We start from the raw sequence: 20,538 nt of genomic DNA on the forward strand, positions 1-20,538 counted from the left end.
AGGAGAGATACAACCAATTACAATGTAGGGTAGAAGGGTTAGTGTGCGCCTTGGGAACTCAGATGGAAAAGGAAGATCACTTCAAGTAGGGGACTTCAAGGCTTCCATAAAGTATGGGCAGGAATCAAGAAATATCTGCAGGAAGCAGGGTGGTAGTTTGAGCAGAAACAGGGAGAGTAGAAGACACAGCAAATACAAGTGTGCCAAGCGTGGTGGGAGAAATCCTTTAAAAGAAGCTCAATATGTCTGTTAGACAGGAGATGCAGAGTTGGGCGACATGCCAGAGAATAAGACATTTTTCTGGAAAGTCCAGGTGCCAGGTCAAAAGGTACACCAACATCTCCATGTTTGAAATCCTAATCCCCACAAAGCTATCCAGACTTCCTATTCCCAGCCTACCTAGCCTCACTGACTGGTGCAGCCAAGTCACTCCCTGGGCCCTGCTCCCAGGCTGCAGGAGGCGCTTTTACAACACTCTGCACACTTCTTTCCTGTTGTCTTCCACCACAGGGTCCTAGCCCACTGCTTGCCTGCTGGTAGGCCACACTGAGCAGGCCAGCAAGCAGCAGCTTTGCTCCTCTACTCTCTCAGGCTCTACCCTTCCCAGGTGACTCTCATACACCACGCCAAGGGCAAGCTGAGAGTGCTAAATGGATGTGAATCAGCATCCAAGTGAGGATGAGGCTATCAAGTGAAGTGCGTCTTTACCTGGGATCCTGCTGCCCGGTGCTGCCTCTGCCATAGAGTGGGATGACCTTGTCCCGGCTGATGCCAGCTTTGCAAACTGGGCATACTTGTCTGTTAGGTCTGGTCTCCAACCACTACAAGTGAGAGAAAAACACAAGAATGGTCCAAAGCTGCCCCATCTTCAGTCAAGTGCAGTGTGTGAACGTGAAAGCAGAGTCCTTCAAGTGGAGAACACCAGCAGGAGTAGCCTGAGTTGGGAACCTTTAGGAACTAGAGTCTAATTTCTGTTTTAACACTGAAAAATATTTACCAGGGATAAAAATCAAAATTGCCTTTAAATACCAGTAATTAAACAAACTTCTTTCCCTGTTACTCTCTGGGGACTATAAGCAGCTGCCAGCCGAGGCCTCTGGGCAGGCTCCTGGTGTGAGCAGAACTTCACTTTCACGATCAATCATGTTATCATAATCTCGTTTTCTTTTTGTGATCTCTCATTTTTCTTTAAAAAAATGTATCTTATTTTTAATTATGGTTATGTCAGTAGAGGGCAAGGGTATGTTCAAACAAGCATGTGTGGCCTTGGAGGCCTGAAGAAGCTGGAGCTGGAGTGACAGGTCGCTGTGAATACAGGTACTGGGAACGGAAGTTGGGTCCCCTGGAAGAGCAGTGCATGCTCTTAACCGCTGAGCCGTCTTTCCAGCCCCAGGTTCTCATTTTATAGCATTTCCCCCAAAACGGTGTAACCTGACATCAGCACTGGATGTGTTAATCATTTTAGAGTCACTTTTGTGACCAGGGATTTGTGTCAAGAGATAGATTTTGCTCCTTATCTAAACTTTATTCATATTTTATTTTATTTTTTATGTTGTAGAGGAGTTTATTAAATGAGCACGGGGAGAGAAGGAATGGGGGAAGGGGTACTCTAGAGAGAGAGAGACTGAGACAGGAAGAGTAAGAAGAGAGAGCTATTCATATTTCATATTAAAATATTTTTATTTAACTTTGTTATAAGTGAACAAAGATTATTTTTAAAATGTTACACTTGCATTTTTCCCCTTTTCTTTTTGAGGCAGAGTCTCATGTATTTGAAGATAATGCTCAACTCTTAATCCTCACACCTCTGCTTTCTACGTACACGGACTATAGGAAAGTGCCACCACACCTAGCTTGTGACTTCTCTCTGGCACAGGAGGGTTTCTTCTGTATATTTTCTTTACCTTTATTACTTTTAGTACTAGGGATTAAACTGTGCACACAGTAAGTAAGCATACATACTATGGATGAACTATGCCCCAGCCTCTTAATATTACTTTAGGATGTACACTGCATCTCTAGACATGAAGATATCATGTTTATTATATGACTAGGAGCCAAAGAGATACAGAAACAACAGCATTTCGTGGTTTTATATCGTACAGCTACCCCCCCACCCGCCAATAACTCCAAAAACTAAGCTTCACGACCGCCCAGAGCCCAAACCAGTATGTTCTGCCGTCTACTCTCCCAGGTTCCTTTGAATGCTTATCTCTAGTCCCCTCTTCTCTCTCCCTGTCCTCCCCCACCCCCTCTAAGCCACCTAGGAGTGTGATGCTGTACTTCTGACACCCATGGAGATGGTCACATGGTTGTGGCTGTTCACACCCAGTTGCCAATGCCAGGCCCAGTTCTTAGTGACTTTCCTCCTCTGCAAAAGCTGTCTATTCACGCCACAGTTTCCCTCTTCTCAACCATGTCAAGACTTTTCAGCAAAGAGAGGTATACTGATAGGAAAGGAGCTACCTTTTTATCTTGGGGTGTGTGTGTATGTGTGTGTGTGCGTGTGCATGCATGCGTGTGCATGCACATGCACTCACAGGGGTGTTGGAGCCCCTGGAGCTGGAGTTACAGAACGGGGAACTGATCCTCTGCAAGAGCAGCAAACATTCCTAACCATTGAGCTGTCTTTTCAGCCCAGAAGTTATCTCTTATAAATAGAAAAGCTCAGAAACAAAGGGAGGGAGGGAGGAACGGGAGGATACAAGTGAGGGGATAACGATTTAAAATGTAATCTGAATAAATTAGTTTTTAAAAAGCTCAGAAACAAAAAAATGATCTAATAGCCGAGGATGTGGCTTAGTTGGATCAATTGCTTAGCAAGCAAGGCATCCTGGGTTCCCATGAAGTGGGATTTCAAGGTCATCCTCAACTACACAGTGAGGTTGAGAATATAGCTTGGGATACATTTGATCCTGTCTTGAAACAAACAAAAATAAATAAACAAAAAGGACCTAACATTATCAAACCTAACCCATCTACAAACGAGTCACTGATACACAGAAAAGTGGTGGCCAGCCAAAGCCACAGTGGCTATTGTTGGCAGAATCAGGACCTAACTCAGATATGAAATATTACATCAAAACCTTATTATATCAAAAACCTGTCAGGGGGCAGGTGTATAAAAAGGGCAACTGAGCCCAGAAGCAAGGGAGATTGCAGCTTCTGACAGGAGTCCCCTGAGATGAGGGCTGTCTTGTGCAACTCTAGCTGATGAAAGACAAAGTAAAATGAAGTACATCTTACCTGATGTAAACACGGCCAACTACCAGAGTCCCCAGGGCAGCCAATCATCAGGAAGGAAAGCAGAAAGAAGGAGAAAAATGCTTCCATTAGCAGAAATACTCCACAAGCAGGGAAGGGGCAGAATGGGGTAACTGGGGTGCTATAACCCCAATGAGGCTTCGTCACTTGACAGGAAAAGGTAGGAGGGCTGAACTGGGTGTGGAGGCACACATCTGTAATCCAGCACTTGGGAGGCAGGGGCGGGGGAGGATGGAGAGTTCAAGGTCATCCTCAACTGCCAGTGACACTGAGTTTACAGGCTAGGCTACCGAAGACCAGTCTTAAGACAATAACAAAATGAAAAGAACAAAACAGACAAGAAAAGGCTAAACCTACAGGAAAAAGAAGAGAGTAGAGAGACACGACTCCAATCTCCAGCCTGAACCCCACTAATAAAGCCAGACCACCCAGGCACAATTTATACACAGCTTAGCCTTCGACACAGTACAGGCTCTGAAGGAATCCAATACAAGCCAGGTATTCTTTGTAGGAAAAGCCAGCACTGTCATGTAACACATGACAACATGAAAGCACTCACACTTGCATGGACCCGGGGAGACACACACACACACACACACACACACACACACACACACACAATGCACCAACAGTGGGTTCACAGCCTCCTCAAGTTCACAAGTGATAGGTGTGTTCTCTATTATTTCAGATCCATTTAATAAGCTGCTCTTCTAGCAGGAGGTGGTTTAAAACATCGGGGCTACTCTGAAAACATCACTATAAATTGAAAGGATGGAGAGGTTACTTGGGAAACAGGGTTACTTCCATCTTATAGAGTTGCTGCCCAATACTTTATCCTTTAAAAAAAAAAGTATTTGGGACTGGAGAGATGGCTCAGAGGTTAAGAGCACTGACTGCTCTTGCAGAGGTCCTGAGTTCAATTTCCAGCAACCACATGGTGGCTCACAACCATCTATAATGAGATCGATGCATACTGTATACATAATAAATTTTAAAAAATTTAAAAAGTATTTATTCATTTAAATACAGGGTTTTAGCATGCAATCCAGACTGGCTTCAGACTCATGATCCTCTACCTCAGCCTTCAGGGAACTAGGATTTTTTTTTTTTAAGAGAGATTTTATTTATTTTATATATGTGAGTGCTCTGTCTGCATGTACGCCTGCACACCAGGCCAGAAAGGGCGTCAGATCCCTGTGTGGATGGTTGTGAGCCACCATGTGGTTGCTGGGAATTGAACTCAGGACCTCTGGAAGAGTAGACAGCACTCTCAACCTCTGAGCCATCTCTAGCCCGAACTAGGATTACTTTAATGTGTATGAGTGTTTGCTTACATGTATGTCTATGGACCACATGTGTACCAGGTGCCCACAGAAGCAATAGGCTGTCGTATCCCCTAGAACTAGTTACAGGTGGCTGTGAGCCACCATGCGGGTTCTAAGGATCAAACTGGAAGAGTCCCTGAGCAGCTGCCTTCCAGGTGCTAGATTACAGGTACACCAGACCCCTGGCTCCAGTAGTTTCTCAAAGGAGGAATGCAAAATTCAGAAACATGTACTTTTTTGTTTTTTTCAAGACTGAGTTTCTCTGTGTAGCCTTTGCTGTCCTGGACTCACTTTGTAGACCAGGCTGGCCTCAAACTCACAGAGATCCTCCTGCCTCTGCCTCCCAGGTGCTGGGATTAAAGGTGTGTGCCACCACGTCAGGCTGCCTCAATTCTGAATTCTGTCACTTTGGTCTGTACAAAAAAAAAGCAATTAGGGAAAAAAAAAATCTCGAAAACAAAAACCTCTGCTCTAGTCTATTAATTCACCAATAAATTTACCTTTTATATTGCTGAGAACTTAAACTCCCTCAAATACTGTTTTATTCAGCATATCCCTGCACAAAAACAGTACTCAGCTCAATGTCCCCTGGGTCTGTTAATGTGGTCCAGCCCCCTACACCCCTTCATGTTTCCTAATACACCAAGCCCATCCAGGGTTCTGCTGAGAGGGGAGCAAGAGCCTCGGGGACTCAGACGAACTGACAGCACCCATGCTCCTCTCTGGATATTACCTGCTTTGGGTGGCACACACCCTTTGGTTTATCTGCCATTATTTCACCTCTACATTCACGGTTTCTCTCCTCCCTTCAAAGTTTAGCTTAACATCTTGATAGAAAACCAAGGACCACTCAACATTCACCTCAGTTCTCAGAGACAGCAGGGGTTTCGGTGAGCACTGGGACTAGAAGGGACACTGACCTTGCTGCTTCATTTCACAACATACACACAATGACAATCACAGCTAGCACACATGCTATGTGCTCTTTAAACATGTTTACTATTTAGGGTCATTTAACACTCAGGCAGGGTGCATGTAAGCACCTGCCTGAGGTCCAGTAGGGGAAGTGGCAGAGTCAACCTGGGAGGAAGAAGCCTGGCTCCACAGTTCTTGTTCAAAACCACTATGCAACACTGTCTGTAGGCTCAACACAGGAAACAGCAGTAAATGCTCATGGAATGGCACTCCTACTGCAGAGATAGAAAGATAGCCAGGGTGGAAACAAGATTTGCCCAAGGTTATCCAGACCTGGGATGGAAACCGAGGCTTCTTCTCCCTTGGGTCTGAGTATATTAGGACTCAAAATGAGTGAGACATCCAAACATCTTCTGCGCAAAGTGAAACATCTGCCCAGGGCCATGGGCTTTCAAACTCGGTAGGGTACCCACAGAGATGGCAGGAGGGGTACTCACCAGAAGAGGTGGCCACATAGGCTGATGACAGCGTCCTTGGCTGTGTCCAGGCATATGTTGCACTCAAAGGTGCTGTCCTGCCCTCCACTCTCACCAGTGCCGTTGCTGCTGCCACTAGGGCCCCCTGCACTGGAATTCTCAGTGGATGCGGAGGCCGAGGGCCCCTTACTTGCCATTGTTGCCTGCCAGCAAGGCTTTCAGTGAAGGTTCTCAAGACAATCCTGGAAGGCAGAAAGCACTTGGTTGTCCACTGCTGTAGCCTACTTCCCCCAACTTCCAAGCCAGCACTTCCAAATTCTCTCAGCTCTAACCTGTAACTATAATAAATTTGGGAGCAGACGGCTGCAAGGACAGTAGCTGTGGGGCTGTGCCCTTCTCATGAGTTGCTCATGAACATGGACCAAAACACATCCCATAAAACACAAACTGCAAAAATACAAAGCAGTATCTAGAAGGTTCTCAACAAAGCTCTCTCATTTATATTTATATTCTCCAGAATTAACCACACTGGATAATAAATATATGTTCCATTAAATATTAAATCAAACTGCTAAGCTATCTTTTAATTTTGGACAATTTATGTTGACCAGGAGATAGAATCTACTCAAGACTGACTGGTATATAGCAGAATATATAAAGAAATTTCTGTGACTGTGAAAGATTAGGACGCTTGGAGCAGCCAGATGATGGTCTTTGAAATTTTTTGCCAGCTGGATACCGCTGACCTTATTTTGGCTAAATTTATCAACACACTTAAAAAATAATTTCTATTGGTGAAGGAAAAGTTGTCCACCTAATACCACCCTAGTGCTCTGGGCAATCCTGATCACGTCAGGAAACTGCAGACTTAGTTAGCTAGCTAAGTGACCAGTGTGGGTATGGGGCCAGGACTTCTGGCATACTGTATTCAAACCACCGAATCACCACAGAGAAAGCTGGTCACCAACTGCCCACAGAAACAGATCCTTGTTGACCACCGCTTCTAAATCAAAGAAACTAAGCAAAGATAAAGAGACCTTTCCAAGGGATACCAGGAATTCCGAGTGCACATTAAGACCCTGTCAGGAGCCTCATCTGGTTACCTTCATTATCTCAGAAATTAGAAGCAGGAAATAGTGAGTGGTTACCATAGTTATGAGACTGAAAGCTTAGACTCAGCCCAGCCTCCAGCTTGCTAGGAACCATACTTTTTCCTGGCCATGATTTCTCATGTGTAAAACAAGGACTCACCACGGGGGTACCAGAAGACCACCTTGATTTCAGCTTCCAAGTAAGGAAAGATGAAGTCCCAAAAGCTGGTTTTTTCAGACCAAGAAGCCTTCCACTGTGTCTTCACAGGGCAGTCTTAGAGCCTGGGACTCATGTGCATCTCTCACTACAACAGCAGCTTAGCTACTTGAGCAGGGAGAGAGGCCGGCTCTCCGCCACTTTTTCACTCAGTTACATCATTTTACGTGATGTCCCAGAAGGGCAACTGGCTGCTCACAGTATCAGTGTCTTTCTAGCCTTAGTTCCAAGGTCTTCTCCACAGTGAAGAGCTTCCTCCTCTTTTGTAACTGTGTGTGGTGTGCTAGGGAGTAAATGCAGGCCCCCAACACACACCAGCTCAACATTAATCACTCCATCACTGAGCTAAGCATATCCTCAAGCTCCAGTCCAGTATTTATTTGTTGGAAAAAATTCTTTTTGAGATTTATTTCATTTTACGTGTACCACTGTTTCACCTGCATGTATTTATGCATATCATATGTGCATTCAGAGGTCAGATGCCCTGGACCTGGAGTTGTGGATGGCTGTGAGCCACCATGTGGGTGCTGGGAACAGAACCCAGGTCCTATAAAAGAGTAACAAGCACTTTTTTGGTTTTGTTTTGGCTTTTTTGAGACAAGGTTTCTCTGTGTTGCCTTGGCTGTCCTGGACTCATTTTGTAGATCAGGCTACCTCAAATTCAGAGATCCACCTGCCTCTTCCTCCCAGACACCTGGGATTACAGGCTACAAAAAGTACTCTTAACCACTGAGCCATCTCCTCAGTCATCTGCTTGTTGGAAATTTTTTTTTTTTTTTTTTTTTTTTTTTTTTGGTTTTTCGAGACAGGGTTTCTCTGTGTAGCCTTGGCTGTCCTGGACTCACTTTGTAGACCAGGCTGGCCTCAAACTCACAGCAATCCACCTGCCTCTGCCTCCTGAGTGCTGGGATTAAAGGCGTGAGCCACCACTGCCCGGCTGGAAAAAATAATTTTAAAAAAGATTTTATTTATTTATTATTATGTATACAGTGCTCTGCCTGCATGTACACCTGCAGGCCAGAAGAGGGCATCAGATCACATTAAAGATGGTTGTGAGCCACCATGTGGTTGCTGGGAATTGAACTAAGGACCTCTGGAAAAGCAATCAGTGCTTTTAACCACTGAGTCATCTCTCCAGCCCCAAGGGAAAAAATATTTTAAAATTAAGAACTGGTTTGTTGTGGTGACACAAGCCTATAATAATAGTCACTGTGCCACATGACTGTGTCACATGACACATGCCTATACTAAATCAATACTCTGGACATTGAGCGATTGTCAACTGAGAAAAAAATTAGCCAAGGCCTGGAACTCACAGAGATCCCTGCCTCCTGAGTGCTGGGATTAAAGATATGACCACCACATCTCGCCCATTAATTAAGGATTATAATCCAATAAAAATAGACTTAAGTAGTCTTAAAAATGTGTTTTGAGGTCTCAGAAAATGGCATCTTTAAACTGCTAAAGAATTAGACGTTTTGAGGCAGGCGGTAGTGGCGTACACCTTTAATCCCAGCTAAGCTTGGCAGCCCGAGTTTGATCCCTGGACCCACATGGTAGAACCAACTCCAGCAAGCCACCTGTGACCTCATGGTGCTACAATAAGTACCCGCCCCCACACACCACACAAACAAGTAAATACAACTTAAAAACTGAAAAAGACATTGATTGGGCACAGTCTTAGTCTCTGAGTAATGTGAGGAAAGGAGTCCACCATGCAGTACAGCAGAGGTTAACAATGTTTCCCAGGCCAGCTCTCATCTGGGGTGGCCTATCCAGCCTGGTCCAGGGGCTGAGCTGGGGAAATGTCCAAGGTCTAAAGAACAATAGCCTGCCTGTTCCATTTTGTGTCTCAAACTAATGCTTATCTGTTTTCTTTTTCGTTGGCAGAATTACTGTCAGTTCTGTTGGGTATAAATGTATTATGTAACTTTTAAAAAATTACTATGTGGGCTGGAGAAATGCTTAGGTAAAATGTTGCTTTGCAAGCATTTGATACATAGAGCCCACATAAAAACATCAGGCATAGTGGGATACATTTGTAATCCCAATGCTGAGAGGGATCCCTGGGGCTTGCTGGCCAGCCAACCTAGCCTAATCAGGCCAACAATGAGCCAACCAATGAGAGACGCTTAATCAAGAAACAAGGCAGACAGCTCCTGAGGACACTCACATATACATGTGTGCACACACTGAGAATATTCAGTAAGGAAGAGGGTGTTCAGGTTTACTTTAAAATATTCCAAAATGAGCTGGGCAGTGGTGGTGCATGCCTTTAATCCCAGCACTCGGGAGGCAGAGGTAGGTGGATCACTAGGTGTAGACTAGCCTAGTCTACAAGGCGAGTCTAGGATAGTCAAGGCTACACAGAGAAACTCTGTCTCAAAAAACCAATAAATAAATAAATAAATCCAGAATGAGGCTGGGGAGATAGTTCAGTCAGTAGAGTGCTTCTTGTTCAAATTTGAAGATCTAAGCCTGGGTCCCTACAACCCACACAAAAAGCCAGATGGGGTTGTGTGTCCCAGTATGGCAGGTCCCTAGAGCTCACTGGTCAGGCTAGTTTAGCTGAATCTGTGAGTTCTGGATTCAGTATAAGATCTTGTCTCAAAAAAAAAAAAAGAAGTGTCAGATGAACAAGAAAGGCATTTAATTCTAACACACACACACACACACACACGCACGCACGCGCACACACACACATACATGGTAGAAGTTGAGGGAATAGAAGATGAAACAAGAGCAAATGCTGGGTGAGGTGGCACACGCCTGTAATCCCAGCACTTGGGGAGGCAGAGGCAGGTGGATCGCTGTGAGTTCGAGGCCAGCCTGGTCTACAAAGTGAGTCCAGGATAGTCAAGGCTACACAGAGAAACCCTGTCTTGAAAAACCAAAAAAAAAAAAAAAAAAAAAAAGAAGAAGAAGCTGTAAAATGTGTATATATTATAATAGTTACAATCATAAATATAAATTTTAGGAAGTATCTTTAACCTTTATTTTTATTTTATGTGTATGAGTCTTTTGCCTTTACGTATGTCTGTGTGTCCATGCATGCAGTGCCTGCAGAGGCCAGAAGAGGGGTTGGATCCCCTGGGACATGGGTTACAGACGGTTGTGAGCTACATTCCAGCTGCTGGGAATTGAACTCAGGTCCTCTGAAAGAGCAGCAGGTGCTCTTAACCATTGTGCTATCTCTCCAGACCCTAGATAATTTTTAGAGGTGGAAAAACATACATATCTGTATATCTAAGTCTCTAGATATGGGTGCAGTAATGACATATTTCCTAAATCCTCCAAAGTTATATAATTAATATTGAAAGTTTTAATAATTTATTTGTTTTAGACAGGGTCTTCCTATGCATCCCTGGCTGTCCTGGAACTCATGATGTAGACCAGGCTGGCCTCAAACTCAAGAGACTCACCTGCCTCTGCCTCCCAGGAAGGATTAAAGGTGTGCGCCGTCGTGCCCAGCTGTGTCATATTCTTAATATATTCCTTTTGAAATCAGAACACTGTAGCATACACTGTCTACACTTCCCCTAATCTTGACAAGCTTTCAATTCAAGCTTGGAATCTAACACTGACTGGCCATGGTTTAAATTTCTTTTCTCTGGAATTGGGGATGTGGCCCGGTTTGCCGAGTGTCTGCCTACAGGCATGAAACACTGGGCCTGATTTCCAGCACCACCTAAAATCAGGTATAGTGGCACACACGTTGGGCACACAATTCGAGAGGTAGAAGCAGGAGGATCAGAAGTTCAAGGATACTCTTGGCTACACAGTAAAGCTGAGGTCAACTCAGATTATATGAGATCTTATCTCAATAAATAAATTAGCTAATTAATTTCCTCTGTCCCTTGAAAAGTAAGTACAGTGCTATACAGATCAGTGATCTGGAAGGCAGACCAATGTGCAAGGGGCCACTTATGATGAACCCATACTACCTGGATCCAACAAGGCTCTGCATGGCTCATGCTACTAGTTTAGCTGAATCTGTGGGTTCTGGATTCAGTAAAAGATCTTGTCTTCAAAAAAATAATAAAATAAAATAAAATGAAGTGGAGAATGAATGAGGAAGGCACGTGGGAAAACCGGGGTAAAGATAGGTGTTAAGTGGAAATAGTTAGGAGACAGCAGCAGCATCTCAGAGTTTGAAGGGTGCAGCAGCCATGTGGCAGGTCAGATTCGGGGAGCGGCTTGTACATGCCAACTCCGAACAGATCACATCGCTCGTGCTCTAAGTCCCTTCCTTGGTCTCACCCCAGTAGGCATTCAGATAACTGCCCAATGAGTAGGCACAAGTATGCATGACTGGTTTCAGTCAACATCCAGGCTGGCTGCTCACAAACCCTCTGCAATTCTGGGTTCCAAAGCCCCATACTCATCTCAGAATCCTCTCCTTTATCTCTTCCCTAACCCCAAGTACAAGAAGAAATGAGTAGCATCCCTTTGAGGCTATCTACCGAGCACCTACAGAAGAATGTAACCACAGCCTCATGGGTCCTGTAGCACTGGGGCAGTGGCCCAGTAATATAGGTCCTGGTTGGCTCAGACTAGGAAATAGGGCCTGAGCAGTGCTGAGCTGCTAAATCAATCTTGGTCTCTATCGAGCCTACAGATCTGACCTCACCAAGGTAGCCACCTCATCAAGGCTGGTCTGGACCCTTCAACTTCCTCAGTGCTAGGACTAGAGGCATGTACCACCGTACCCAGCCATTCTTCGCTCTTCACCTGAAGTATATTGCAGTTTCCAATCTATCTACTACTGTTTGGGATCTTCACTCTATTTTACAGATAAGAGCATCAAGCAAGGGAGGACTTGCCTAAGGCCAGGCTACCATACAGTGCCAAATTCAGAGTTTCCAACACAATATCAACACATTTTACATTCTTATATCCAGTATGAGTGATTGGAACCAAATGTGGGTCATCTGGAAGAACAAGTGCAATTAACAATGGAACCATCTCTCCAGACCCACTCTACATTTAAATTTAAATTTTTATTTCATATATGTATTTTGCGTGCATGTATGTTTGTGCACCATCTGTGTGTCTGGTGCCTGCAGAGGACAGAAGAGAGCATGAACTGCCATATGGGTGGTAGGGAATCAAACCTACCTAGGTCCTCTTGGAGAGAGGCCAGTGCTCTTAACCCCTGGACCATCTCTCCAGCTTCACCACTCTACTTGCCCCACCTCACCCCAGAGACAGTTTCTCTATGTAGCCCTGGCTGCCCTGGAACTCACTCTGTAGACCAAGGTGGCCTTGAACTCACAGAGATCTGCCTGCTTCTGCCTCCCAGAGTGCTGGGATAAAGGGCTTGCACCACCATTTGCCAGGCTGCTTCTTCTTCTTTTTTTTTTTCTTTTCTTCTCATTATGTAGCCCTGGTTGGTCTGGCACGTACAATAGACCAGCCTGGCCCGACTACATTCTTATATGCTACCTCACTAACATGTAGCTTTATGAGACGAAATGTATAGACTTTGCCCCAAACTCATTGCTATAACGTTTGTGCTTTCTGAATGAAATATGGAGCAAACTCATCATTCATTTACCCATTCACACAGCTAACGTTCTCCATTGACAACTATATGCCATATTTGCTGCCATCAAGGGGAAGTTTCACAAAGAAGAGCAGTACCAAGCTGAGGCTCTGGAGTTAGCAGAAGAGCTAAAAGGCACAGGTTAAATGATAAGAGTCCTTTATAAGGACTCCATCAAAATCACCTGAGTTGAAAAAAATAGCACCTCTGTGCTGGCTGTTTTGTTTTGTTTTTATGTTAACTAACAAAATCTAGAGTCATCTAATCAGAGAGAACCTACATTGAGAAAATGCCTCCCTAACAGACTGTAGACAACCCTATAGGGCATTTTCTTAATTAGTGATTAATGTGGAAGGGTCCAGCCCATTGTGGGTGGTGCTACCCTAGGCAGGTGTCCTATAAGAAAGCAGGCAGAGCAAGTTCCAAGGCCTTTGTTTCAGCTCCTGCCTCCTTCCATCAATGAAGAACTGTGACAGGGAAATGAAGCAAAATAAACCTTTTACTCATGGTGTTTCATCATAGAACAAAACAAAACAAAACACCCTATCTAACACAACCTTTTCCCAAGATGCCTGACTCCCAGGCCCTCCTTAGCAAATTTTCCTTACCTTCAAATGATTCTATCTGATAGACAGTTTCAGAATCCCAGTTCTAGAAAGGGAAGAATGCTACTAAAAGCAAGCAGCAACATCAGCACAACAAAGTTTTTAAGAGGGATGGTAAATAACCTGTTCTTCAGAATCTTCAACCTTTACTGTACTGGCTGCAGAAATGTCAGATGTATTGGGGTGGTAGCCATGAGGAAGCCTATGCTTATAACCTCAGCACCTGGGGACTGAGTCAGGAGACTCACACGCTGGGAAGCCCATTTGGGACACACAGGGAATTCAAAGCCAGCCTAGGCTAAACAGAGAAACCCTGTGCCAAAAACAAACAAAATTTAAAAATTACTTGGGACAGGGCCAGCAATGCTGAGATCGTGGACCAGTCCTCACTCTGGGGTATAAATGATCACTTAGTAAATAAGTACAGACCTAGTTTTGAAAACATTTCTCAAGTTGAGATACCTAGGGTGACCCAAGCAGAGACTAAAGCAGAGTTACAATACTTAATAATTAGGAACACAGAGCTTAGTCAGTCTCCTCAATCCTTTGATCCATCACCCACTCACTTGCTCACCCCAGAGGAGCTGAAGTGAACAGTGAGAGAAATGCTGGGCATAGTGATACCACATACATGCAATCCCTGCACTGGGGCAGTCAAGGCAGGATCCCTGAGGCTCTGACCGGTTAATCTAGCCTACTCAGTGAGCTCCAGGTTGATGAGTCTTTGTCTCAAAGGAGATGAATGGTATTCCTGAGAATGGCATCCAAGGTTGTTCTATGATCTTCTTATGCAAACACACACATCTACACACACAGGAACATGCATACACATGTACACACATGTGCACACATCCATGAATACGAAAACAAACAAACGAACCAATTTTATTACGTGATGTTGGGCTTCACCCAGGGTCACTGACCTAGGGCCTCACACATGGAAAAAAGTACTCTACCTCTGAGCTGCACTCCTAGCCCTCCCTTATACCATTCCAGTCTGTTAAACATGGATATATTTCCATAGAGATTTACTCACATGAGAATTTTACTTCTATGACATAGTGTTAAATGGAAAAAGCAAAGTCAGGTGTGGTGGTACACGCCTATAATCCTAGCACTCAGGAGGCAGAGGCAGGTGGATCACTGTGAGTTTGAGGCCAGCCTGGTCTACAAAGTGAGTTCAGGACAATCAAGACTACACAGGGAAACTCTGTCTCAAACACCTTTTTAAAAAATGGAAAAAGCAAGATACAAAATTGTATACAAAGAACTGGAGTGGGGCTAGAGAGATGTCTCAGAGGTTAAGAGCCCTGGCTGCTCTTCCAGAGGACTTGGGGTCAATTCCCAGCACCCACATGGCAGCTCACAACTGTCTATTACACCAGTTCTAGGGCATCCAACACCCTCACACATATATACATGCAGGCAAAACACCAATGCACATGAAATAAAAATAAATAAATTATTAAAAGCAAAACAAAACCAAAGAGTTGGTGTGGAAGCACAAACCTATAAGCTCAGCACTTGGGAGGCCAGAGCATGAGTTTGAGACCAGCCTATGTGAAACCCTTTGTCATAAAACAAAGTTGTATACAAAGTCTGGCATGGTTGCATATGCTTTTACCCTCACAGCTCTTCAAAGGTGAAAGCCCTTTAATCCCAGCACTCAGAGAGGCAGAGACATGCAGATCTCTGTGAGTTCAAAGCCAGTCTGGTCTACAAAGTGAGTCCAGAACAGCCAAGGCTACATAGAGAAATCCTGTTGGAAAAACAAAAACAAAACAACCACAACAAAACCCCAAATTTTTGGTATGCTAGAAAGATGTCTCAGCCATTAAAAGCACTGGATGCTCTTTCAGAGGACCGAGGTTCAATTCCCAGCATCCACATATTGGCTCAGAGGATACAGGGCTTTTTTCCTGGCCTCTGAAGGTACTGCATATATGTGGTGCACAGGCATATGTGTGTGTGTGTGTGTGTGTGTGTGTGTGTGTGTGTGTGTGTATAGAGAGAGAGAGAGAGACAGAGAGAGACAGAGACAGAGACAAACAAGACATATGTGGCTGTCTCATTGTGGTATTCCTGGCTGGCCTTGAACTGACAGAGCTCCATTTGCCTCTGCCTCCCAAGTGCTAGAATGAAAGATGGGCATCAGTACATCTAAGTAAAGATTTTTAAAATTACATTTTACTTATTTTATGCATGTATTATGGCATGGGGGGGCAAGTCAGAAGACAACTTTTGAGAGTCAGTTCTTTCCTTTTACCAAATGGGTGGCCCAGGACTGATCTCAGGTCATCCGGTGTGGTGACAGATGCCTTTACCAGCTGAGTCATCTTGATGGCCACAGGGATTTCTCCCCCACTCACTTGTACCTTCTACTTTGTCCACAGCAAACCTTATGTTTGAGTTATTTGGTTTACGTTTGTTTACTTGAGTATGTAAGTGAGTGTGGGTGGGTATACCTGCCACAAGTGAGCATCTTCTCCATCACATGGGACCTGGGGATTGAATCCAGGTCATCAAGCTTGGCAGTAGGCACCTTTACCCACTGACCCAGTCAACAGCCCACATACTATTAGTAGTCAGAAAAATAAGGGAATCTGTTCAAAGTCCTATACCTTCATATTTCAACAGAAGACAAAAGGGAAAGCAAGAGACTACATTCACATGAATTATGAATGAGTCTTAGGACACTTCTCTTAGAAGTTTTAGGAGTTTTTTGTTGTTGTTTGCTTGTTTTTTGAGACAGGTCTCACTATGTAGCCCTAGCTGTCCTGGAACTCACTACGTAGATCAGACCAAATCTCTCACAGATATCTACATCTGGCAAAATTTTAGTAGTTTACACCTACACACACCCCCTTCCCCCTTGTGTTGGGAATTAAACCTATGGCCTCATACACACCAGGAAAGTGCTCTATCGCTGCAACGTAGCCCTATGCTTTTTAACATTGTATTTCACTCTTTTGAGTCAGTCACTTTATAACCTGTGTTGTCCCTTAAGCACTTGGCTTGGTGATGCCTCCCAAATGCTGGAATTACAATTTTATGTGTATGAGTGTTTTGCCTGTATGTATGTCCACATCTGGTGCCTAAGGAGGTCAAAAGGTGTCAGATCCCCAAGGACTAGAGTTATAGATGGTTGTGAGCCACTAAGTGAGTTTTGGGAATCCCAGGTCCTCTGCAAGATCAAGTGTTCTTAACTGCTGAGCCATCTCTCCAAGCCCCAACACATTTTTTTTTTAATTGAAAGGTAAAAATAGTTGGAGAATAGCTCAGTGGTGGAGAGCCTTCACAGTATGAAAGAGGCTCCGTGTTCAAACACTAGTATTATAAAAAAATAAATAAGTAAATACAAATGTTTAAAAAGCATGGCACAGAGACATCTGCTGGCCCTAAGTGTGAGTGCCAGTTCTCACGTAATCTGTAATTTTGCATATGTTATCTCCTCTCCACGCTGGTCTGTGGAATGAGTCACTACCTTCTGAGCAAAACAGTTGTCACAATCAGACAGAAAACAGAAAGGGGGCTCTTTCTGGTAGGGAGTTGAGGAACAGTAAGTACTGTTTATACTCCCCACAGAGCAAGGACATCAGCAGGTGGATACACTGCCATATGAGCCACAACTTCCCTTTCTGAATGAGCACTGCTGCTTGAAGGCAGCCTGGGTAACTGTCTATGCGCTGACAGAAAATGTAACATGGACTACAGCCTGACCCAGAGAACCAAGATTCCTACCTGAAGTGTTGAAGTCAGGGGCATTCGCACTTCTTACCAAAACTTCTGCTAACACCCTGCTTTTTTCGTATGAATTATTCCATTCAATCTTCACAGACTGCATGAACAAACACTATACAACACTGTTAGCATCTCCTAGGATGTTAAATTAGGCTTAGTTAGGTCACTTGTTCATGCCAAGTTTGGTCACAGAGCCAGTCAGCGGCAAAGCTTTGCAACCCCAAGTCACATGGCTAAACGATGGTACTTCAGTGACTTGTGCTTGGGTACTTACTCACACCTGCCCCAACTTCCAGATGCATTACTCAGAACAAGGCTTGGCACCCCAGAACACCTCATAAATGTGACGGCTTGTCAAAGCTGATTCCAAGAGCACACAAACTGTACTACTCAATAACAGTTGATCTAGTCAACTGTTTTAGAAGTCAGTATCCTCTAAGAGCAGTGACTGTTTTTGAGACCTAGAACTACTATCTAGCTGGTTCACTCCTTGTTTTTCAAGCATTGCCTCAAATGTTTTTGGTAGGGGTGGGAAGTGCTAGGGATGGAACCCAGGGCCTTGAAAAGATAGACAAGTAATCCCACTAAGCCACATACCCAGCTTTGTCCAGATTCTGAAATAAAAAGGGGTAGGGACAGGGGACAGACAACAGGGATTTCATGGATCTACAACCAGACCACAGTCCAGGTTGGCATTTGCAACTGGTGTGTGTGTGTGTGTGTGCGTGCGTGCGTGCGCACGCGCATGCTGAAAACTATGTGGTTTATTGTGCACTCTTTTTAAGACCCAACTTCTAAGCTCAACAGCAACACTGGCAAGGAGAAGATATCAAATAATGTATGTGAATTAATAATAGGAATTTGACAATTTTAAGTCAAATCAATACAGCTAGGTAATAGTACACTAGAGAAAAGCTCTTCAGCTTGGAAGAGATCCCAGTTAAAAGTTGTCACGTTGTCACTTTCTAGCAAAACACACACGCACATTATGAGCACACACTCGCACAGGCATACACACACAAAGCATTTAGAGGCAGAGGGCTCGGGCAGAGGCTCATCTTTGCACTCACTCAGCCCTCGTCTCTCACCTGCAAACAGATGACTGTTCTGTCCTCCTTTTGCTAACAGAAAAGTTTATACAGTCTTCTATTGTAATGCAAGTCAGCAGAACCTCATTAATTCAGATTTTCCCTGGGGTTGACGTAAAGGCCTCTAAAATGTTCTAGTCTACTAAAGAAGAATGAACGAGTTGACAAGAATTAGCCAATTAAGAAGAAAACTTTCTAAGACTTTAATATCAGACAGCAAATACCTAACAAAATAATGATCTCATTTTTGTTTTCAGTAGGAGTTCTTGAAGACGACCTGTGATGAAAACAATAGATCCAGGGATAAGAAGACAGATCACTTGGTAAAGAGGACTGCTTTGTGAACATGAGGGTCCAGGTGAAATCCCCAGGAATGCCACACACGAAAGCAAGCTGGGCATGATGCCATGTGGAGGCAAGAAAGAGAAATCCCAGGGCACGCTAGCTCTCCAGCTTTGCCTGCGGGGTGGGTCTCAGGTCAGTGAGAGCCTACCTCAAGGGAAACAAAGATAGATGGCACCTGAGGAGTGATGTCTGAAGCTGTCTTTGGCCTCCACGCACACATGTACAAATGCACACTTGTGCAAATAGGCATATACACACATACACAAAATAGAGGGAGGTATCACTCAGAAAACCTATAACATCAACTTTTACAAATCAGGCTTATACCCTAAAGCTTCCTGTGTGAGCTGTGTTTATTGCCAGCAGTTTGTCAAACATTTAGAAAATGCCAACTAGGCTCAATGAGAAATAATCAACCTGACAAGATCTGTTTCCTGGCACCAAGGAGTCTATGTCCAAGTCAGAACTTAACTGTTATGTAACAATAACAAATTTCCTCACACTGCAATGCATCTTGAACCACTTCCATACTCAAAGAGCTGCCCACCTGTACAGACCCACCATACCCACACCAGGCGCCTCTGGGAACTACCTATCAGCTGCTAAAGAGACCACGGGAAGCAACCTGTAGCGAGTCCTAGAACAGAATAGCCAGCTCCCATTAATAACCACAGATTGTGTCTGCAGGTCACCTGGAGGACAGGGTCACCACTCAAGTACCATGTATGCACCAAGAGGGTCCGTGTGGAAAGTGAAAAGTCCTGGGAAGAAACAGTTGACGATGCTTCTGCAGTATCAATGTTCTTAAAAACGACTAAAGCCGGGCATGGTGGTGCACGCCTGTAATCCCAGCACTCGGGAGGCAGAGGTAGGAGGATTGCTGTGAGTTCGAGGCCAGCCTGGTCTACAAAGTGACTCCAGGACAGCCAGGGCTACACAGAGAGACCTTGTCTCAAAAAAACCAAAAAAACAAAACAAAACAAAATAAAAATGACTAAGATGGCAATTTCATTATGTGCATTTTAGTATTACTTTAAAAAAAAAAAGCTGGGGCTAGGCATGTGGCTTAGTTGGCAGAATGCTTGGTTCAGCCATGGCATTGCATAAATCCCGAATGGTGGGCACCCAGGAGTTTGAGGCCCATCTATCTCAAAAGGACAGGGAAATACGATTATTCCCATGGAAACTCACATAGTGTGTGAATAGAAAATACCTGAAACGACCAAAGCCACAGAGACAAGCGGAGTACTAAAAGTTACTAGGAGTTGAGGGATGGGAAGCAACTGTTACTGCTCAGTGAAGTTTCTATGTGAGGTTACAAAGACGCCTTGGATAAACAATGCTAGTGTAATCACTGTATGATGTAATATTTAACAGCAACAACTTGGATACTTCAGAGTGAGTAAATTGGTTACACTTTATGCATATTTACCACAATAAAAAAGGATTTTTGTTTGTTTAAATCTGTTTTCAGGACTAGAGAGATGGCTCAGGAGTTAAGAGAACATACTACTCTTGCAAAAGATATGGGTTCAGGGGCTGGAGAGATGGCTCAGAGGTTAAGAGCACAGACTGCTCTCCCAGAGGTCTGAGTTCAATTTCCAGCAACCACATGGTGGCTCACAACCATCTGTAATGAGGTCTGATGCCCTCTTCTGGCTTACCAGTGTACATGCAGGCAGAGCACTGTATACATAATAAATTAAAAAACAAAAAAATATATGGGTTCAGTAGTAGCATCCATGATGGGTGGATCACAACCAACCACCTGCAAGTCCACTATGTGGGCGCCTGCACGCGCGTCACACAGAATTAACAAATAATAAAAATAGTAAAAAGAAATCTTTAAAGAAAGAAACCTGTCAGGTGTGGTGGAGCATATGTATAATCACAGCACTTGGGAGGTGGAGGGAGTCGTTTAAGGAG

The 20,538-nt window shown here is 44.2% G+C and overlaps 1 protein-coding gene across 4 annotated transcripts in view; it reads right to left on the reverse strand.

The window, feature by feature from the left end:
- The window catches only part of RNF185 (ring finger protein 185), a 37,381-nt gene that overhangs the window by 11,571 nt on the left and 5,272 nt on the right, over positions 1-20,538 (reverse strand). For 3 of the 4 annotated variants that reach the window (XM_084799292.1, XM_084799293.1, XM_084799291.1), the window contains 3 exons: positions 6,002-6,222; positions 3,247-3,265; positions 709-821 (listed from right to left, as the gene is read on the reverse strand). In XM_084799292.1, the coding sequence (XP_084655418.1) occupies positions 709-821; positions 3,247-3,265; positions 6,002-6,177 (308 nt within the window). In that variant the 5' untranslated portion in view covers positions 6,178-6,222. Of the gene's footprint in view, positions 1-708; positions 822-3,246; positions 3,266-6,001; positions 6,223-20,538 lie in introns of those variants that run through there. The other variant, XM_084799294.1, reaches the window with a different exon arrangement.

The sequence above is a fragment of the Acomys minous genome (genome assembly GCF_964271855.1).
Source record: "Acomys minous genome assembly, chromosome: 10".
NCBI classification, from domain to species: Eukaryota; Metazoa; Chordata; class Mammalia; order Rodentia; family Muridae; genus Acomys; species Acomys minous.